The sequence below is a fragment of the Microtus ochrogaster genome, chromosome X, assembly GCF_000317375.1.
Source record: "Microtus ochrogaster isolate Prairie Vole_2 chromosome X, MicOch1.0, whole genome shotgun sequence".
In the NCBI taxonomy this organism is placed as follows: Eukaryota; Metazoa; Chordata; class Mammalia; order Rodentia; family Cricetidae; genus Microtus; species Microtus ochrogaster.
This window is the reverse complement of record NC_022026.1, coordinates 57,480,647-57,501,614: the sequence shown is the minus strand read 5'-3', so window position 1 is coordinate 57,501,614 and position 20,968 is coordinate 57,480,647. Positions and strand designations below refer to the sequence as shown.

Sequence of the window (20,968 nt, the reverse complement as noted above, 5' to 3'; positions counted from 1 at the left end):
AAAAGACAGCTGGGAGACACATAAATGGTGAGTTGGTAAATTCCATTTAAATTTTTTTTACCTTGAAAAAAAAGACTGAGTGTTTTGATTGAATGTATGTGTATGTGCACGCTGATGTCAGGAGAGCACCAGAGCACTGAGAACTGGAGTTACAGATGATTGCAAGCTTTCATGTGGGTGCTGGGAACTGAGCCTGAGTCTTCTGCAAAAGCAGTACATGATCTCACCTGGTGAGCCATCTCTCCAGCCCCTCATCTATTAACTTTTCTATTACTTTTGAGACAGGGTCTTGTGTATTCCAGGTTAGCCTCAAACTCACTATGACAGTTGACTTCTGATCGGCCTGCCTCCACCTCCCAGGACTACTACACCTAATTTACGTGGTGTGAGGAATGGAACTACATTCATGGGTATACTAGCAAGTACAGAAGAACTACATCTCCAATCATAACATTTTCTAAGAAACAAATGTCTTTTTAATTTTTCATTTACTTACATTCTGACCACATATTCCCCTCCTCCTCCTCTCCTCCTGTTCCCTCCCCCCATCCACTCCTCTGTTTCTGTTCAGAAAGGAGCAGGCCTTTCTAAAACAGACCTTTCAACAAAGCATGATATATCAAGTTGAGTTAGGACTAAGTTCCCCACTTTGTATCTCTACTGTGCTAGGGAACCTGTATGGGGAGTAGGTTCCCAACACCCAGCTCAAGCATTAGGGAAAGGTCCTGATCCCATTGCTAGGAGTCCCACAAATAGACCAAGCTACCCAACTGTCACACATATGTAGAAGTCCTAGGTTAGTCCCATGCAGGCTCCCTAGTTGTGGGTCCAGAGTCTGACAGCTCCCATGAGCCCAGGTTAGTTGAGAAACAAATGCCTCTAAGGAAGCCTTCAGGGTCACTGCTGATATGTGCGTGGGTATATGCATGTTAGTAGAAGTGCCTGTAAAGTCCAGAAGAGGAGGGCATTTGGGGTAGTTGGAGTTACAGTTACAAGCTGTCCTGTGGGTGCTGGGAACTAAAATTTGGGTCCTCTGAGAAAAAGCAGTAAAAGTTATTAACCACTGAGTCAATGATCCATCCCCTGCCCAGCCATTACTTGTTTCAGTCAGGCTAACCCCTTTGGAATAAACCATGATTACCTAAAGTGCTGTTTATTTCCCAATGTCTTCCCAGCCACTATTCTTGTGTTTAGCCCATCTGCTCACTTCAACCTCTTCCACAGACCCAACAAACTGAGAGGTTTCTAAAGTTTAATGGACCAGGCAATACTCATGTCTAGAAGTTTATCAAGTCTACAAACTCAATACTGAAAAGAAAGAACAGTCTTTTTCTTACCACGTGTGAGCTGAAGGCAGGCGATCTGTAGATCTGTCATCTCGATGAATCTGAAACTTCTGGATGCCATTCATGCCTTCAAGGGCAGCAAACCCTTGCAGAGGCACCTTGGAAGTACCCGTGACAAACTGGAGAAACTTGGCACGGTCTGCTTGGTCAAAGGAACGCAATGCTCTCCAGAACCACTGGATCTGTAGAAGAGACATACAAAAACCCAATGTTAGAAAGAGAGCTTGTAAACCAGGTGGTTGTGATGCACACTTTTAGTTTCAGTGCTTGGGAGGCAGAGGCAGGTGGATCTGTGAGTTCAAGGCCAGCGTGGCCTACAAAGAGAGTTCCAAGACAGACAGCCTGGTCTGTTAAACAGAGAAACCCTGACTTGGAAAACAAAAACAACACACTGAAAGGGAGGGAGGACGGGAGAGGGAGAAGGAGAGAAAATATTAGGTAAATCCCTTTTAATGGGTTTTAGTTCCTTCATAGGATGGGTGAGAATATCAACCGATAATATGCTCCAGAAGAACAGAGCCATAGGCATACTGTCATTCATAAGACAGCAGTGATTAGTGTAAAAGGAAAATATGGGGATACCTCTGCCAGCAGCAGCTCACCTGAATAGAGTTGGACTGGTACTTGTGGTACTCAGTGTTAGATTTTAGATCATCAATGTCGATGGTGGGCAGCCCTGATATGAGCAGCTCTAGTTCTTGCTCAGTAAAGATGGAAATGAGGCGCTTTGGAATGATTTCATAGAAGCCTTCCAAGAAGGCTGCCAGCTGTTTGCGGATGGCTCCTGGTAAGAGAATGAAAAAATAACATGGATTGTGAACTCATAATTTAATAGAGGTAGAGAGCCTCAATTTGACACCTAATATTGACAGATCTGCCTGCCTCACCTACCACTGTTTCCAGGACCCTATATGATAATAGTTGAAGTATTTGTCAAGTGTTCTGACTCCTTTTGTACAAGGCATTTGTGGCTTTGTCATAGGAACTAAGAACAAAAAATGTGAAATAAATAAATGGCCGGCCTCTTTCCTTGAACAAGCCGAGATCTATCTAAAGGACACTTTTCCTACCTGTCATTCTCATCTGGCACACCAGGTGTACATATTCCTTTTTATTTTCCTCTGTTACCAAGATGTTAGCTCCATTGGGTTTGAGGTCACGAACTTCACAAACTCCAAACTCTTGAACCTAGAACATTCAAGACACCAATCATATATATCAGGGTTTGGCCTGGGCTGCAACTAACACTGAGGTACAAGAACACACCCTAACTCCTTGCCATGTCTTAGACAGGGAGATGAGGTATATCCATAGCTGCCATTTTTCACTATTCATTAGCTTTGAGCTTTTCTGCATAGGAAAAAGCTGAAAAACAGAATGAAGAAAATTTGTCTATGACCCTAAACAAGTGATGAAAGGGTACCTCTGTCTAATTTTTTTTCTATAATGAGCTGGTTTTAGGAATGAATTATGTATTGGAATATTTGTGTGGGGTGGGCGCGGTGGATGTAGAGGTCAATGACCAGTGTCTTCTATCCTGTTCCACCTTACTTTCTGAGAAAGTGTCCCACGAGGATCACTTATTTGGCTATTGCCAGCTGTTTAGAGATCTATCCTCCAGTGCTGGGGTTACAGATGTAAGCTGCTATGCCTAGGCCCTCCTGGAATACTTTTTTCTTATCCCTCCAATATTTTCTTTTCTTTTCGGTTTTTCGAGACAGGGTTTCTCTGTGGTTTTGGAGCCTGTCCTGGCTCCAGCTCTTGTAGACCAGGCTGGCCTCGAATTCACAGAGATCCGCCTGCCTCTGCCTCCCGAGTGCTGGGATTAAAGGCATGCGCCACCACCGCCTGGTGCCCTCCAATATTTTCTCCTTAAATTTACTTTTGTGTGTGTGTACACGTCATGTGGAGATCAGAGAATCACTTGCAGAAGTCAGTTCTCTCCTTCCACCATGCTAAGCCTTGGGATTGAACTCAAGTTATCAGGGTTGGGGGCTGAACCATCTTGCTGGTTCTAAAACTTTTATTGAATTTTTTTTTTTTAGGGTGGGAGAGAGAGCGAGCGCTCAGTGCTCACTCTTCCAGGACTCAAGCTTTGCTCACAACCCTGTAACTCCAGTGTCCATTTCTGGCCTCTACATCTGAACACATGTGGCATATACAGACAATTAAAACTATTTCGTGTGTGTATGAACACAGGTAAGTGTAAAGAGACTAGGGGATGATATTGTCTATGTCCTGCACTATTTATTCCTGAGACAAAGTCTCTCCCTGAAATTAAGACTGGCATCCAACTTATCTCCAATGATCCTCTTGTGTGTTGCACCCTCCTACACACCAAGTTCCAAGCACCCAATCTTGGCCATACCTAGCTTTTTACACGGGTGAGACCTGAATGCAGGCCCTAAGGCTTGCAAAACAAGTGCTCTTTACCTACCAGGCCAAGCTCTCTTCTGTTCTAGGATTTTATTTATTTATTTCGGTTTTCTGAGACAGGGTTTCTCTGTAAGTTTTGGTGCCTTTCCTGGAACTAGCTCTGTAGACTAGGCTGGCCTCGAACTCAGAAATCCACCTGCCCCTGCCTCTGCCTCTGCCTCCCAAGTGCTGAAATTAAAGACGTGCACCACCTTTGCCCAGATTAGAACATTCTTAAAAGGAGAAACCAGGATTGGATTATTTTACCAATTCTATTTTCTGTTTTTGTCTCTGCTTGAGAAAATCAAAGCATCTCCTCAGAACTGTTGAGGCTCAGAGTCAGTTCCAAAGTGATTCCCAAAACCTACCTCAGTGCTAAAGGTGAGGTCATAGCCTAATGTGGAGACATCATTTTCCAGCAGATAAACTAAACCCTGGTAGAAGTGATAATCTTCACTCTCCATATCTGTATACCTAGAAAAATGCCATTAGATAAGGTCATGCTTGGTGGAGGCAGATAGAACGAGGAGATAAGGAACTGAGTCCTAGGGCTAAGGGCAGTCTAAAGACTTCCAGAATCTCACCTGACAGACTTGCCCAAGATGTGTTTGTAGAAGGACCGTGTAAAGTAGCACTCCAGAAGGCGGTTGTCATATACAGCTTTGGCTACAATGCGTCCAACAAACTTGAAGTAGCTGAGGTGGTTGGGGTTACAGTGGGAAGATGGATTGATCGTGTAGGTGACCCGGTCACCAGGTGAGGTACGGAACAAGGCATACATAGGGTTGAACATCTCTCGAGAGATGATCATGTACCACTCTCGCAGGAGCCCCCCAGCATCCTGCCCTTCTTCTCCTTCAAACACTATATACCTGCATAAAAGAGCAGCAACAAGAGAACTGTGCAGAAAGCCAGGACAGATCTGACCATTCATGTAGCATCGAGTAAGCAAGAAAGATTCTGTGAATCTGACTTTGAGAGTATTCATTGTTGGATGAAAAAGTGAACAGAGTACCAGGAGAGCTCTGGAAAAACAGACCATGGTTTTAATGTCTCATCAGCTACTGTGATACTTAGTGTTGTAAACTGCTAGTTTCTTCTAGGTGGCTTCATAATCCAGTGAACAGTTACTTGACAGGGGTACTCATATACATGGTACACCCCATTCCAGGGTTACCATCTCATCAGCAGACAGATTCCTATTCCTAGCCTAACAATGGTACAAGTTCTCATTGCAAATAAGCATATCCTTATAAACATTAAAGACATCCTCGTCTGCCTAGGAGTTGCTAAGTAACCAAAGGGATAGCAAGTAGGCCATGTTCAAAAGTAGGAAAACTGCTCAATTAACATTATCTAAGTCAGAAGAATGCTATTGAGTTTTGTAACTACAGGCCCTAGATTTGAGGCCACGTTAGGCCACTATTACCATATAGAAAGAGCTCCCTGTCCCAAGCCATCTTTCTCTCTCCCAAGTTCTTACAATCGATTCTTCATTTCTTCAGGAGATTTGCGATGCAGTTCCCGATAGGAGTCTTCAAATACATGGTCACGGCGAACATGCACTGCCATGTCTTCTTTCCGGAGCCCTTCGTCCAAACGTTCAAGCTCTTGGCGGAAATATCTTAGGATAAAGAAAAGTAGGATTGGGGTTGGCAGAGCAAACAAATTTGTCTGTTTAGAAAGAAAACTCAACAACACTCTTTGATCTTTGTAACCTACACACCTGGAAGTATATAATAGTTGGGAGAGAAATCATTTATTAGGAATTTATTTTTTTCCTATTTCTACTGAATAAGGGATCACAGAGACTATTACACTAGATTTCTGCAACAAGCAATATACATGTACAGGAGGAAGGAGAGGAGTAGAGGGAAGACAGGTATCATTCATGTGGTTCTTTACCCCAACACTCCCCACAACCCAGGAACATACTTGCGCTTGACATCAAAGTCGAGGACACGAATGTAATCTACTAAGACAGCAAAAGGCCCATCAGCAAGGTGGGTGGTGGACTGCCGTAGTATCTGGTTTAACACAGTGCGGTGAGTCTCTGAGAAGAGATAACAGCAGGAAATCAGCATTTTATATAGGTCCTAAGAAGCTACATAATCATTACTAGTAGTTAGCAACTTGCTCTTAATTGCTTTAGGGGTCTAAATCAGGAATTAAAGTTAGGGGCCAGTACTATACCCAACACTTGGCTTCACATGATCTCAGATAAAATCAAATCCCTGGAGTGGCAGCATTTAAGAGCTTCTATAGCAGGCCTCTCCTGCCCTTACTAATTTTGTTTTAAAAATGTGTACATGCATGAGCACAAGCGTGCTTGCACTCTTTCTCATTCTGCTGAATCAGCTAGGGATAAAAAGCGTTCTATATCTGGGTCTAAGAGTTCTCTGTACCTGCAAAGCGAAGGAACTTCTGTGTATCAGGGGGCAGGCTTGAGGAGATGTGCATAGATGAGGGCTCCCTGGAGAAGAATGGGTCAAGGGAGGAAGGAGTGGCTGGGGTTAAGGGGGCAGGGGAGAGTGGAGGAGGCTCATCCTTGATGTGTGCCAGCTGGCTCTCGCGGGTGTCTCGGACAGGAGGCTTGCTTTCCCGCTCTGTGGCATGGACCAAAAAGAAGGCCTCGACAGCAGGCTGTAGCACTACAAGATAAAAATGACAACAAAATGACATTCCGCAAACTTTAACACACAAACACCCCCACCCTTCCATAACCATGTCACAAAAATATATAGCATGGAAGAATAAATAGTGAAAACTTGCAGGAAATACAATGTAGACAAAGTCAAAGAGGAAGTTAGAAAAGTGGGAAAGGCAATCAGTAATAAAAAAAAATCTCAGCCTAAAAGCAAAATGTAACAGAGTTACCAAGAGAGAAGGCAATTTTTCTGAATTCTTGTTATAGACAACACAGAGGGAGAGAATAAGCTTGAACTGAAAAAGCAAGACATTACCATCACCTGGTAAAAGTGTCCCAGAGCCGACCAAGGGGTTGAGAATCTGTGCCCTTAGAGAGCAACTCACCTAGCACAGCATGTTGGTCATGGGATTCCTCCAGTTCCTTTAAACATTCCCCTAGCATGTCCCACAGCTCATCTAGGCTCAGCTGCTCACTGAGTAGTGGTAACTCAGGCGGCCTCTCCTCTTTCTCCTTCTCCCCCTGTGGTGCGCCATCTGAGGTGACTAGATACACAAAGGATAATCAGAAAGCTTTCAGTGTCTTTCTTGAGAAATTTCTTCCCCAGACCAAAAGCACAGGCCACTAGACAGAGTGGGCCCACTGGCCAAGAATATTAACGCATTGAACAACATCTAGAAGGTCTACATATTGCAGTAGATGGCATTAAATAACATATTTGGAGGCTGGAGAGATGGCTCAGCGGTTAAGATGGCCTGCTCTTCCAAAGGTCCTGAGTTCAATTCCCAGCAACCACATGGTGGCTCACAGCCATCTGTAATGAGGTCTGGTGCCCTCTTCTGGCCTGTAGGCATATGCACAGACAGAATATTGTACACAGAATAAAAAATTTTTTTTTAAAAAGTAACATATTTGGCTCAATTATACTAGCCTCTAAGCCACATAATCCTGTCATTGTCTCCTTAGCCCACAAAGAACATCTTATTTTAAGTTATTTTAAGGGCAATGTGCCAAATGCCTCCAGCACAAGTATGTTTTCGAACATTATATTCACCAAATTCTGATAGCTGCCCTTGGAATCAGGCTGCCCATTTTCTTTACCTCCCTATTTTCTTTTCTAAGAGATAAGGCTAGGACATAAACCAGATATTTTGACTCAAGTTCCTTTTAAATTAGACAACTTGTCTCGGCAGTTTAAGCCCCAAGAAGCCTTAGTGCAAGATGGATACCCACTACTCCACGGTTGGTATTTTTTCTAGTTGCCCTCTGGGAGTTTATTCTCAACTGCCCAACAGCCAAACAGCGAGAATTAGCTGGATTTTCTGGGCAGGAGAAAAGCAACTGCTTCATCACTAGCCTTTTCCCTACCTCCCTAATCTATACCTTTTCAGACCTCTGCTTTGCTTAGGCTTCTTCCTGACCTTTGCTTTTATCCTCTACCCAAATCCTGACTATTTTTCAAGGCTCTGACAGCCCTAGGTTTAAATCCTGGCTGTGGGGCACTTGCAGATCGTGTGACCTTGGATAAAAGGAGATGGATAAAGAACATGGGAATAATATTTACCTCCAAAATTCCAGATGACTCAAAAGCATTACAAAACTGGGTGTCCCATGAGAACACTATTTTAAAGTAATGTGTTTACAGGGTATCAAAAGCATTTTGTATGTAACTCACTGAAAAATGCCATTTACCATGTGCCAGGTACTTGAGAGTATTATATACATATTCAATTATTTAATTCTAACAGCTGTGAATATCCCTATTTTAATTAAAAAATAATCTGTGTTTTCTGATGGTTTTAGGTGACTCCTGTAAAAGCTGAGTCCCACAGGGGTTGCAACCCACAGGTTGAGAAACACTGCTCTAGAGCCATCCATTTTGTTTTTTGAAATAGGATCACTTGTTGACCTGGAGCTCACTGATTAGGGTAGGCCAGTCACTTGGTCAGCAAGCTCAAGCCTAAACTCAGGAATCTCCCTACCTTGGCTTTCTCTAGCACTAGGATTATAAGAGCATGTCACTACATCTGGTGCTTCTGGCCTGGAAATGAACTCAATGAGTTCATGGATGGCAAGCAATTTACCTAGACTGGGCTGTTTCCCCACCTTGAACAGTGCTGCTTTAAATGAATTGTGCCTTATAACCCAGAGCTAGTAAATGGGTGAGCCAAGTCTTGAAACACACATCATATTCATGAATACAATTTCCCTTTTTTCTTTCTTTCTTTTTTTTTTGAGATAGGGTCTCACTATTATGTATTTCTGGCTGGCTTAAAACTTCCTGTGTTAATCAGGCTGATCTTGAACTCAGAGATATGCCCATTTCTGCCTTCTGAGTGAGTACTAGGATGTGGGTCCCAAAGGATCAAACTTGGTTATCAGACTCTATAGCAAGCCAGTTCACCTATCCTTCTTTTGAGACAGAGTCTCACTACATGGCTGCAGACTTGGTATATGAATAGCTCGATATTGTCTTAGTGGCTTCATGTATTTACTTAGAGAAAATACAGGACATGTGGAGATCAGAGGAAAACTTGTGGGAGTAGGTAGTCTCCTCCTTTGGTAGGTTCTGGAGCTCAACTCAGGTTGTCAGGCTTGGTGGCAAGCACAAATGTCCTGTATCCACTGAAACATCTTGCCAGATTCTAATCTGCTATTTTGTTTTATAATTACTTAACTTTATTTATGTGCATTGGTGTAAAAGTGTCAGATACCCTGAAAATGGGGTTACAGACAGTTGTGAGCTGCCATGTGGGTGCTGGAAATTGAACTCGGGTCCTCTGGAAGAGCAGCCAGTGCTCTTGACCACCGAGCCATCTCTCCAGACCCCTAATCTGCTGTCCAGGCTGATTTCACATTTACGATAATCCCGTTTTAGTTCTCCAGATACATGCTATCATACCCCAGTGTTTCTTTGCTATAAAAATCAAAATCCTGTTAACATTTATAGAAACCAGTGTTCACTGATTGTATATATTTTGGGAACATAGAATCCACTAGAATTTCTCTCTCTCTCTCTCTCTTTTGCTGAACTATAAGCAGTAGTAGTACTGACCAATGGACTGAGTATCTTGAGCACTGGGAGATGGCTGGTCCACATCCATGGGTGACTCCTCTCTCCGGACAGATGCCTCTGACTGGCTAGACTCCGACTGGATAAAAGGAGACAAGGACATATAAAAAGGTGCAACTGTGTTTTCCTCTGGGACAGACTAAAGGTTGGCCCTTGAATGTCTTACTGAGCTTAGATAATACTTCCTCCTACTTGGTTATCAAAGTCTATACTCTCCAGGTCAAAAGAATAACATGCATGCTTCCTTTTCATTCTGAGCTTGCAGATTTTCCCCAAGAGTTGCTCACAACCAATTCCCACTCAGACCATACTCCACCCCCAACACCTATGCCTTTAGCATAGACAAAAATTCCAACTTTTTGGGAACAGGTTTTTTTTTGGTTTGTGTATGCACACATAAGGTAGGCTTGTTGGCTATTTCTATTAGCTCAAATGGAACTTTACTGTATATGACAGATTTCCCCCCCAAGAATGGGTTTCTCTGTGCAACCCTAGCTGTCCCAGAACTCACTATATATACCCGGTTATCCTCAAAACTTAAGAGATCTGCCTGCCTCTGCCTCCCAAGTGATGGAAATACAGAGATGTGTTAGCACCGTCTGGCTCCACAAATTTTATGTAAAGAAAAATCTTGGTATCTTAGGAAAGTGATTTGTATGTTCTAAAAACAAGAAGGCAATGAAAGAGTACCACTGCTTTTATTACAGCTATTCTGATTTGGGACCTCAATGATGAGGTGGCTACTTGAGATCCTAAAATCTTCCTCATTTCCTACATGCCAGGGGATTATAAAAAGGCAGTGGCCAGGGTGGAGGAAGTAACTATAGATAAAAGTGGCCATATGAGATGTATACCAAGCTTGGGGAACAACTCCTAAGATGTCTCTGCATTATTTCATGACACTAAAAGTCTTTTTTAACCCCATAACCCTTCAGAACCTAGGAAGAGCATTAGGTAATTTACAAAACACTACTAACTGGATAGCTGGGAGTGGGGTATGATGGCTAAGCTTTAAATCCAACCAGATGTCAATACAAACCAGTAAAACAATCAATAAACAGTAAGGGAAACACCAACAAAAAGTAATCCTGTTTGTCTAGAGGCATTCATTAGCAAACTTAATGCAAAAGCATACAAAGTATGGGCAATGAAACCCCACTGATGGCATGTTGCAAGAAGGAGGGTAGAGAAATGAATGAGGGGCCACAGGCATCATGCTAACCGTTGCTGCTTGTTGCTGTCTCCGCGCCCTTTGACCCTCACGTACCATTTGTATAATGGCATCAGCCTCAGCCTCCAGCTGCCGAACAGCTGCCTGGATGCTGCTAGCTGAGCCTAAACCGGAGGAACCTGGGAGAAAGAGGAAAGAAAAAAAAAAAAGGAAGGCACAATATGAAATGTAGGAAGAGGGAATGGCCAAAATTCTCTCCTCTCTCTGTGGATGCCATAGGGCATCTTGTTGAGTTTGACTTTTAGTTCAGGCAGTTTTGTATACTCATAATCAAGCCCCAAAGTAGGGAGGAGCAGGGGGGAATGGTGCTAGGCAAATGGATGGTGGTATGTTAAGAATGTTCTATGGGACAGGAAGAGGGAGGAAAAATGACTTGGCAGACTAATGTCTGAGAATGTGGCTAAAGTTTTAGTTAGGAGTGTTCAAGGAGGCAGAAAGCACACACCCATAAGTCTTTCTCAGCAAAATGATGGTTTCCCCATTTCCTTGCCAGATTTCTATTACCCCTTAATTGTAACTTGATCTATTCAATCTCAGGTAGACAACTTGAATGGGTTATATACAATACAGCAATCAACATTTAATCTTAAAAAAAAAAAAGGGTGGGGTGGGTGGGTTTTCTTTTTGGAAAGGTCAACCACAAACAAAACAGGAATTTTAGCCCTGCTCCTCCAGGGACTCCGGATCTACCACTACCATCACCCCCAACCCCATAGCACCAGCACAACCACCATCGTCAGCCTTCTCAATTGGATACTCCAGTTCCATACCTAGCCTGCCTGTCTGCTTGGCTTTCTTGTTAGCTCGTCGTGTGTCATCCCGCAGCTGGATGATGACCTGCAGTACCCTTAAGAAGAACTTCTGGGTAGATGTCTTGGATGTCAACATGGACATAGAAGGCAGTTGGAGCTCCCGGCCACCCAAGGGTCGCTTCTGAGATGCCACAATTACCACATTCTCAGCCATGTCAAACCTGGGTAGTGTAGAGGTGGCTTGGGTATATTGAAAACACTGAAGTGTAACACTGAAGTAAAACACTCAGAGCAAGAAGGGCTTCTGGTATTAACTAGATAAAATAACCTCAAAAGAGAATATTACAAGTGGAAAGAATTTGAGAAACACCAGGTCAAGTATATTACAGAGCAAATAGAAAAACTGCCTACAGAAATGAAACAAGAGGAAATCCAGAAGTGACTTTTTAAAAGTCCAAGATTCTAGCCCACAGCCAAAATGAGAGTAACTACCCACCTGCTCTGCATTTTGCCTTTCAGTTTGGTGGTCTGTGGCTGCTCCTCGGGTAGGCCATCAGGAGAGAGGGCCTCACAGTGGGCCCGCCGCTGCTGTTCCAGATTGTATTCCCTTAGCTCAGCGAGTAGGGTACCTGGGTAGGCAGTTTCAGAAATTTCCTTAATGGAGTAGCAGAAAGCTGAACCTTACCAGAAAATCTTTGCAGGAAATTTTGCTACTTGGGTTATTGTTTGTGCTTATGGACTAACCACTCAGGGACTAATGCTTTATAACTGACCTATTAAATCTACACAAAATGCAGTTTGGTGTAGAAAAGAAACAGGATCTTTTCTGGAGCCAGATAGACCATGATCTAAGTACTGTATTATTTTTAAACTTAGTCAGGTTTTGTTGTATTATGCTTCTTGACTCCATTCTTAATCTCCCAGGATTGCTGTGAGAATTATGAGATAATCATGAGCTACTGATCAGCTCATGGGTTCTAAATAACTGGTATTGGTCAAGAAAGGCCAGACAAGAGGTCAATTCTTTCAGGAAAAACCTTGTTTCTATTCCTTGGTTAATCATTTTCTCACATTGTGTCTATTTTCTACTGGGGAAAAAAAAAGGAAGACCAATGAAACTGGGCAACTTCCAAGTGCTAGAGCTTTTGCATCCTCAAAAATCACAAAGAGGCCATTATTCTGAATTCCTGAATCTGACCATAGTGCAGGTATGAAAAAAAATGGTCTCTGCACTTAAGGAGGGCCTTTAGTTCTCATGAGTAGTGTTCTCCTCTCTTCACTAAGCACTGATGAACGGCTGTACACCAGTCATTAGTGATAGCAAGAAAGCCAGCCAGCCTTATTCTCAAACAATCCAGCAGAGGAAAACAAAAGCTGTGCTCTAGAAGCATGGTCTAATTCAGTGTGTGTGCGTTTGTGTGCACACTAGTATGAAAGGTATTGGGGAATGCTTACAATAAAATGCTTTAATACTATTTAATACGATTATTACCTATCTGTTTACAAAGGGTATAACCCAGATGGCGGGCTCCATTCAGCAGCAGCTTAAGAACCGTGTCTCGGGTCCCAGAATCTCCCCGAGAGAGCTGCAGTAACACATTGGCTGCATCTTCCAAGCCTTCTTCAGAACAAGAGTGGGATGTCAACACCTAGGTAAAATACAAGAGAAGTAATAAGCCCTAACCCGAGAACTGAAATGTCTAGCCCTTTCCTTCAACTTTAAAAGGTATGAAGAGCTCAGACTCACCTCCACAGAGAGCTGTAGCTGGTTTTCGGTGAGGCCAGAGGACACCATTTTGAAGTCTACACCACTGCTGCCTCCTTCACCCACTTTTGCTGGAGATTTGCTGCCCTTAGAAGTGGAAGCTTTGAGGAAACAGTACACATTAAAGCCTGTGACTGTCCATAAGCCTGGAACCTCTGCATTGTAAAGGGCTTCAAAATGGCAAAGCAGAGAAAGTGACAATCTACCTATCAATGCAAAATCTTTTTTGGTGCTGGAAATTGAACTTAAGGTGTTATACATACCATGGAAGCACTCTACCACTGAGCCACACACCTAGCCCCAGAGCCAATTCTTAACTGTGACCAAGAATCCTAGGCATTACTCCAAATTGTTCCCCTATAAGTCTTCCAACTTACTCTTTTTTTTGGGGGGGGGGGGGGTCACTGCAAGGCAGTTCTTCTTTTTCTTCTTTTTTTCTCTTTTCGAGACAGGGTTTCTCTGTGGTTTCGGAGCCTGTCCTGGAACTAGCTCTGTAGACCAGGCTGGTCTCGAACTCACAGAGATCCGCCTGCCTCTGCCTCCCGAGTGCTGGGATTAAAGGTGTGCGCCACCACCGCCCGGCCTTCCAACTTACTCTTTAAAGCCAACTTCTGCAGATAACTCTTAATCATCTGCTACCTGGTTTATTTTCTCCACTTCCTGAAATAGTCTATTAGCTTAAATCACACTTCATTTATTCAGACCATTATTGTTCAGTCTGGAAATGCTTCAACATTAAAACTTAACTCTACCAACTTTAGTGCCTTGCCAGAGGCTCAGCTTTTGACAGGTGTGTACATGTGCAAACACCAGAAACAGGGCGGGTGGGAAGGGAGAGGGTGAGGAGAAATGAATAAAGAGAAAACAGACAGATAGGGTAAGAATGAACACATCCTGTTCTCACAGTCATTATCGTTTAGGGAGGACTACCTGATTGGGAAGTGGGAGCCATGGCACGTACCCCATAGCTCTGAGATGACAACACTTACTTGAAACAGTAGTGGTAGCAGTTGTGGGGGTAGTCGCTGTAGTAGAAGCAGCTACAGTAATGGTGGAAATAGCTGTGGCAGCAACCAGAGCTGGAGCAGAAGTGACAGGAGTGGTTGCAGCAGGGGGTGTGGGTGTGGGTGTGGCGGCAGTAGTGGTGGTGGTAGTGGTGGTAGATGTGGTTGAAGTGGCAGCAGTGGTGGAGGAAGCACTGTTGCCAGAGTTAGCTTGTGCTTCCGATACTTTGTTTTCTGGGAGAGCAATTGAGATGAGAGAGAGGAGTCTCAGGAGTTTTTCGGTTAAGAGAGAACTCCGCCGGATGACTGGATGTGACAACATGTTCATGAGTTGCCCCAGTGGAGAGGCTTCAAGGCTGTGGAGGGAAGTTTCCCCTTCACCACCAGCGCTCACTGGTACTGACTTCACCGAGTTCTTGCCTTTTCGGCTAACATTCATGTTGTCCAGTTTTACCAATAAGTCCCAGAAGTCTGTACAAATGCCACTGCTAGAGGACTGTGAGGAGCATGGGCTGCAGGCCTGCTTACTGCCCCTTTCCCGATCACTCTCACAGTTTGTTTCTTTGGTCCGCTGCTGTGTGAAGTGGCTGGGGAACACCTGTCAGGAAAAGAAGAATAGGCTTCATCTAAATGGTCTCTGTAGAGAAATGCTTCTCAGATTCTCCTTTTCATTGGACAGCTCTGGTAGGGCAGATGGATTGATTATAGGAGTTTTGTCCAGTAGATGGTGAAGCAGCCTAGAAAAATAAGGGCTTTAAAGTAAGACAATGATTAGCAGTTTGTTTTTGAGACAGGGCTTCTCTATAGCTTTAGAGCCTGTCCAGGAACTAGCTCTAGAATATCGGGCTGGCCTTGAACTCACAGAGATCCCCTGTTTCTGCCTCTGGCTGGGATTAAAGGTGTGCACCGCCACCACCACCCAGCTGTCAATCTTTTCTAAAAAATCTCTTTGTCCGTATAAAAAGGGAAGCCGGGCAGAACTGTTGGTAATAAGTGAGGTAATGCATTTTGCCCAGTGCCTAACACAAGGTGGGCTCCCAAATACAATAGCACTGTTTATTATTCAAAGAATCCAGAGCTTGTTACTTTCTAGTCACACGACAAAGCCATTAAAGTGTTCTGAATCTCAGCTTCTTTATCTGTAAAATAAGAATCATAAAATGCAAACAGTTGTTTTGATGTCTGAGATAGTACGTTAAAAATTGTAAAGAACAAAGATAAAAATCCTGTTATTTATTGGACAATTTCCCAGAAACAACACTTGGCACAAAACAAAATAAAAGCAAAGAGATTTGTTAACCCCTTTATTGTTGAGATCTCACCCAAGGTCTACTAACCCTTGAAGGCAAGGATTCCTTCAAGCTCCTCACCTTGGCCAATTGAATGAGTGTATCCAAAACGTGTCTACAAACAACAGGAGCAGCCTGGGGGTGGATGTGGACAGTGGAACCACTGCTTGTATGCTTCTCTGTATGTTTACGCCCTCCAGAACGTTGGATCTGGAATATGTTAGTCCTACAGCCTAAGGCAGCATCCATAGATACCGAGAGCCAGGAAAGCTGGTTCGAACTTTTGGACTCCATCTTGTGGAGCAGATCCAGGGGACGATTCTCATGACTGCTTGATGCACAGCTCTTGCTTGACTTCTTGCCCCTTTCTTCACTTGTGGAGAGCTTTGGTGTCTCGATGCATAACTCACTCTCACTGCTGCGCTGCAAAATGGACAGGAGGCTGCGGATGACCCAGTGGCGGGTCTGGGCGTGGTAGCAGAGATTTCTCAGTACCCGATGTAGACGGCTAGTATTGAGCTTTGGCTCATCCACAAAAAGTAGGACTAAGAGGCAAGACAGGGCTTCATGGTCTAGAAGGAGACGTCCTCGGAGGCGGAGAAGTGTGTCCACATTACTGCCAGAAGGCCTAGAAACAGAGCATGGGTTCTGGGTAACACCAGCTAAAGCACTAGGATGAGGTATAAATATATGAGAAGGGAATGGGTGGGATGACACCAGAGACACTGTAAAAGGAAGACAGACTATTAACGACAATGATCCTCCTGTAAATCTACAGGCACTTTACAATGTCTTTAACTTCTTTCCCTGGAGGATGCTGTTCATCATTGAGATTGTGAACAAGTGGCTCAAACAAATCAGGTCAACTTGCTCCCTATCTCATGACCATGAAGAAGGGAGCAGAGATTCATACTTTTATCATTTACCAAGTGACAAAAATCTAAGGTCTGTGAGCCAATGTTTGTTTTTGCCTTCTCTAGATTAAGGGGCTGCCACCCTTTTTTAAGGACCGATCTCTTCCACCATTGTTTTGGAATGTTAAATCTACTATCCTTCAGCCTAGTTAACAAGTAACTCCCTCTTCTACTATAGCCTACTTGTTACAGTCCTAAGACCAAGTAGGTTCCCTCTTTATTTTGTTAAAACTATAACTGGTGTCCACTACCAGCTTTACCTTCTGCGTCTGGTTGTTTAGCTGTATTTAGTCAAAACTGTGGCATTCCGAGAAGGGAGTTTGAAAAAGGCTTTGCTTGTCTACTCATTTCAAGACCAACAGCCCAGAATAGACATTCCAATCTACCTCAAGAATTTTTAGTTTCTCTGCTTATACAATCAAAGAGACCCAGAAAGTAGTATGGTAGGATTAAAAAAAAAAAAAAACCACAAAGGTACCTATTATGGCTGCTGCTACCTCCCATCTGGAAGGTACCACCCCTCTGTACAGCAAGGCGAGTATATTGGACCCCACGGTTGCCACTCAGGCGACTGGTAAAAGCTACAAAGAAAGAAAGAAAGAGGAAATTAAATTTGTTGAAGTGGGGAGAAGCTGGATTAAGCAACACAATAGGTAATAAAAAGAGGATAATTAAAACAAGGCCAAGATGATCCGGAGCGCTCTCACTTGCCTCCCTCTGTACCTGGACTTCGGAGAATGGCAGAGAGTGCAGAGGTACTACTGTGTCCAAAAAGACGTTCGTGCATGAGCTGCCGCTGCCGAGCTTCTTGTTCTCGTCTTAGGGCTTGAGCCTCAGCTGCAATGTCAGGTGGCATTACAGCCAACACACTGTCTTCCATGTCCTCTAGGACACTACGACGCAGATCTGAAGGCAGAGTCTGGATGAAGGTCACAGGATCCATGGGAGTATCTGAGCTGGCATTCTGGGCCAGTTCCCGCCGCTGCTGCTCAGCTCTCTGCTGGGCTAGCACCTACGGGAACAAAACAAATCAGTAAAAATATAGCTCTTTTCCAGGTGGTCTGGTCTCACCATCTTCCCGCTCACATACTTCCTCTTGAATGGCTGGAGGTAGGGCAGCCAGAAACTCAGGGCTCACTTCAGTCACACCAGGATTCCCCACTACTGCAGGAGCTGAGTTATTTGTAGAGGGAGCAGTTCGGGCTGGCGGACGAATGCCCAGCTGGTTCTGTAGGACTTCCCGACGGATATCATCAGGGAGAGCAGCCAGAAAGGAGGGATCCACACCTTCAGGGAGACTGATACCTGAAGAGAGATGTAAGTTATAAAGGGACTTAGAGAAAAGAAAAACATTTTTTTTTAAAAAAGAAAAACAACCTTTCCTAGAGCAAAGTTTTCACTTCTTGCAAGGATGCAGAAAAGACCCACAACCTATCTTCTTAAGCTTCAAATAGTTTAACAGAAGTGTATGTTGTCGTCCCTCAACCTTTATGAGTCTCCCATGTAAGATTGTGTGCAGCTACCATTATGTACTAGTGGTCAGAAGCAACAGGCAGTTAAATGACCTAAGACCAAAAACTTTACAACTGTGGTGGAGTAGATTATTTTAGATATTTGATTCAGCAATAGAAAGTTGACTAACAGTGTGTCAATGAGGATTAGAGTTATTAAATAATGGTCCTAGTTTATAATAGTAGGAAGTGGTATGCTAAAAATAACAGTTTCAGAGAAGTTTCCAGGCTGAGGACCTATAGCTTAGTGGTAGAATGTGAGAAAGCTAAGGTTAACTTGACTTCTAAGTCTGGATTCCTTTCATTATGCAACAGCAGCATCCTCTTATTGCTAGTCTTTCAATACCCTTCTCCCCCATAAAATCTGGAGGTAAGTGCTTGGTTGGATATGTTCATGCAAAGAGGTTTTTTGGAAAACATTATCATGGTCCAAACATGCATGGACTCACCTGCAAGGGGATCTTCTTCTTCACTGCTTGTTGAAGGCAGTGGCTCCTCTAGGATTCCTCGAGAATCTGCTCCAGAGATGGCCACAGCAGAATCTCTGGTAGAAGAACTCTCAGAAGATGCAGGGGGAGAGCTGAGGGGGGGAAAAAAAATCACTCTCGGGTTGTTCTTTATATTGTTTTCCCATAAACAAACAAACGAAACCAAACAAAAACACACCTAATACCCATTTCTCAAATAAGACACAATGATCACAATACAACAACCATGTAGCTTGAAACACCCTCTTTTAATTCTCTTTTTGTTTTTATTGTGTTATACATTTCTTTTCTGCTCCCCTCCCTTCCTGCTCTCTCTTGGTTGTACAGTGCTTACTTATCCTCAGGTTGCTGGGTAGATTCTCCTGACACATCAGGTCTGCCTTGTATTTCTGCTACAACTGATGGGGCATCCCCAGGAGTAGAGTTGCCTGCTGGAGGCTGCTCAGAACTGCCAGTTGCTGGAGTGTCACCTACAGCCTCTTCTAATGTACAGGAAGCCAGGCTGCTGGTGTCCATGGGAGAACCTTCCAGTTGACTGCTGACAGCTGTTAATGCATCTGAATCTTCAGCTCTCTCTGGGGAAAGAGAGGCTAGAAGGAAGTTAGAGTGAGAAATTAGATGGGTACTTTGAATCAAGGTAATATGACAGGCAAAGTCTTTGGTAGGGTTGTTTCCTTTGTAATAGTATAGACTTCTCTACTATTACCGTTTGATGATCTGTTGCTCACTCCTCCATCTCAACTGCCCTTTAAAATTCTCAAGAATTTTCTATTTACTCTTTAGCTTGCTCTACACATCTGTGAAGCAATGTACCTAAGATGTCCCAAGTCAGAATTTGTCATTCTCAGTTTTCCCGCAGGCACCAAGGCACTTGTGATGGTTACTGCCAATTTGACAGATTCCAATATCACCTAAGAGATGAACTTGTACAAACATCTTTTGGAAATTATACACCCTGTTTTCATTGAGGTGGGAAGATGTGGGTGATGGCACTCCCGAACAAGAACCCTGGACTGTTTACCTGGAGAAGAGGCACCTGAGTAGCATACATGTGTTCATTGTTTAATGCATAATAATACATTTCACCTGTGACCTTTCCTGCTCTACCCTGGAACTCTTAAAAACATCTTTCCTACCTAAAAATAACTTTTAGCAGATTATCTTACCACAGGAACAGGAAAAGAAACAGTTCCTGATAAAAACAAACAAAACTGGTACCTTAAAGATTTGTGTTTACTAATTGTAGAATTGTTGACATCAACAGCTCAACTACTCATTGAATGACTTTGGGCTAATTATTTAAGTTTGAAAAATTAGTTTAAAAGAAGTAAAATAATAAAGCTGACATGATAGTTCAGAAATGAGTATTGCCTCAAAAAATGGTGGTATGCTTATCACAACAATAATTAACTGAGAACACAGAAAAAAAAATCATAGCTTCAACTAAGAAAGCTAAAGTGGAAACTGAGGATTTCAGCTCCTAATTCTTTTTATTTCTTTTTTTTTTTTAAAGCTACAAAGACAGCAACTTTTCTCTTTTTTCTGTCCCTTTGAAGTAAAATTCTACTCACTTATGGTGGGAGCTGGGGATAACTCCATTTGAGTTGTTTCTGCTTCTCCACTTGGCCTTGTGGGACCCAATTCTTCCAATTCTATAGGCATCAATAGTTGTGTAGAGTTCCCCACTTCTTCAGCAGGAGACTGCAGTTCCTGAGGAACCTCTCCTAAGGCTGGTGGGGGTGGGAGTGCTGGCTGTTGCTGGGAGGGCTGTAGAGTACCAGGTGTCTCCTTGGGCTCAGATGTAGCTGCATCCGTTGAAGAGGGTGTTGTTGGATAGCTGTCAGGCATAGGAGTCCCATCTTTATCAGAAAGAATGATATTGGAGGTTAAGGGGAAAGAAATCAGCCATGGGAAGCATCCTCGTCAGCACATGCACCTTAGTAAGGGAACCATTAGATGAGCAACATGAAAAATCTCTCCCCAAACAAACTGCTCCCAGAAATAGCTCTTGACTGGTGGAGCATAATGGTGATAAGGGCTAAAACAGTGCTATCTGTGTCTCAAGAACCAGAGATCTGACTCTGAGAATCTAGAGAATAAAATCTTTTCTGTGTTCCAGGTGGAAGGGAACAATAGTATAGCACATTGATAGGGCAAGGCTAAGGAGAAAAACCTACGAAAAGCTTATAGATCCTCACATTTCCTTATTTACTTGGAACAAGCAATGGTCAGACTTGATTTATAATTTTTTTCTTTTTCTTTGGAGACAGAGTTAAATGCAGCCCAGGCTTGCATCAAGCTTGCTATAAAGCTGAGGCTGCTCCTGAACTCTTGCTTTTCTTTCCTCTGCCAAGTTTTAGAATTGCAAGCACAAGCCAACACGCTCAGCTTCTTATCCAAAATTCTAAAAGTACAGTTTCCATACCCGTCTTCATATTCTTATTCTATTACTAAGTAAATGAAGTTATCACAGTACCAAAGAACAGCAGAATAGTTTATACCCAATGGTAAAATAATCGGTTAATAATACATT

General features: G+C 43.3%; 1 protein-coding gene across 18 annotated transcripts in view; it reads right to left on the bottom strand.

The window, feature by feature from the left end:
• Positions 1-20,968, bottom strand: part of Huwe1 (HECT, UBA and WWE domain containing 1, E3 ubiquitin protein ligase) — a 139,240-nt gene that overhangs the window by 593 nt on the left and 117,679 nt on the right. For 14 of the 18 annotated variants that reach the window (XM_026784727.1, XM_026784725.1, XM_026784724.1 and 11 more), the window contains 23 exons: positions 20,007-20,294; positions 18,770-19,025; positions 18,397-18,527; positions 17,527-17,741; positions 17,148-17,448; positions 16,915-17,017; positions 15,604-16,150; positions 14,219-14,831; positions 13,212-13,330; positions 12,957-13,113; positions 11,961-12,093; positions 11,483-11,685; positions 10,704-10,831; positions 9,464-9,560; positions 6,795-6,953; positions 6,167-6,412; positions 5,697-5,814; positions 5,245-5,385; positions 4,346-4,633; positions 4,130-4,235; positions 2,417-2,534; positions 1,949-2,130; positions 1,338-1,528 (listed from right to left, as the gene is read on the bottom strand). In XM_026784727.1, the coding sequence (XP_026640528.1) occupies positions 1,338-1,528; positions 1,949-2,130; positions 2,417-2,534; positions 4,130-4,235; positions 4,346-4,633; positions 5,245-5,385; positions 5,697-5,814; positions 6,167-6,412; positions 6,795-6,953; positions 9,464-9,560; positions 10,704-10,831; positions 11,483-11,685; positions 11,961-12,093; positions 12,957-13,113; positions 13,212-13,330; positions 14,219-14,831; positions 15,604-16,150; positions 16,915-17,017; positions 17,148-17,448; positions 17,527-17,741; positions 18,397-18,527; positions 18,770-19,025; positions 20,007-20,294 (4,840 nt within the window). The remainder of the gene's footprint in view (positions 1-1,337; positions 1,529-1,948; positions 2,131-2,416; positions 2,535-4,129; positions 4,236-4,345; positions 4,634-5,244; positions 5,386-5,696; positions 5,815-6,166; positions 6,413-6,794; positions 6,954-9,463; positions 9,561-10,703; positions 10,832-11,482; positions 11,686-11,960; positions 12,094-12,956; positions 13,114-13,211; positions 13,331-14,218; positions 14,832-15,603; positions 16,151-16,914; positions 17,018-17,147; positions 17,449-17,526; positions 17,742-18,396; positions 18,528-18,769; positions 19,026-20,006; positions 20,295-20,968) is intronic. The other 4 variants (XM_026784731.1, XM_026784740.1, XM_026784735.1 and 1 more) reach the window with 2 other exon arrangements.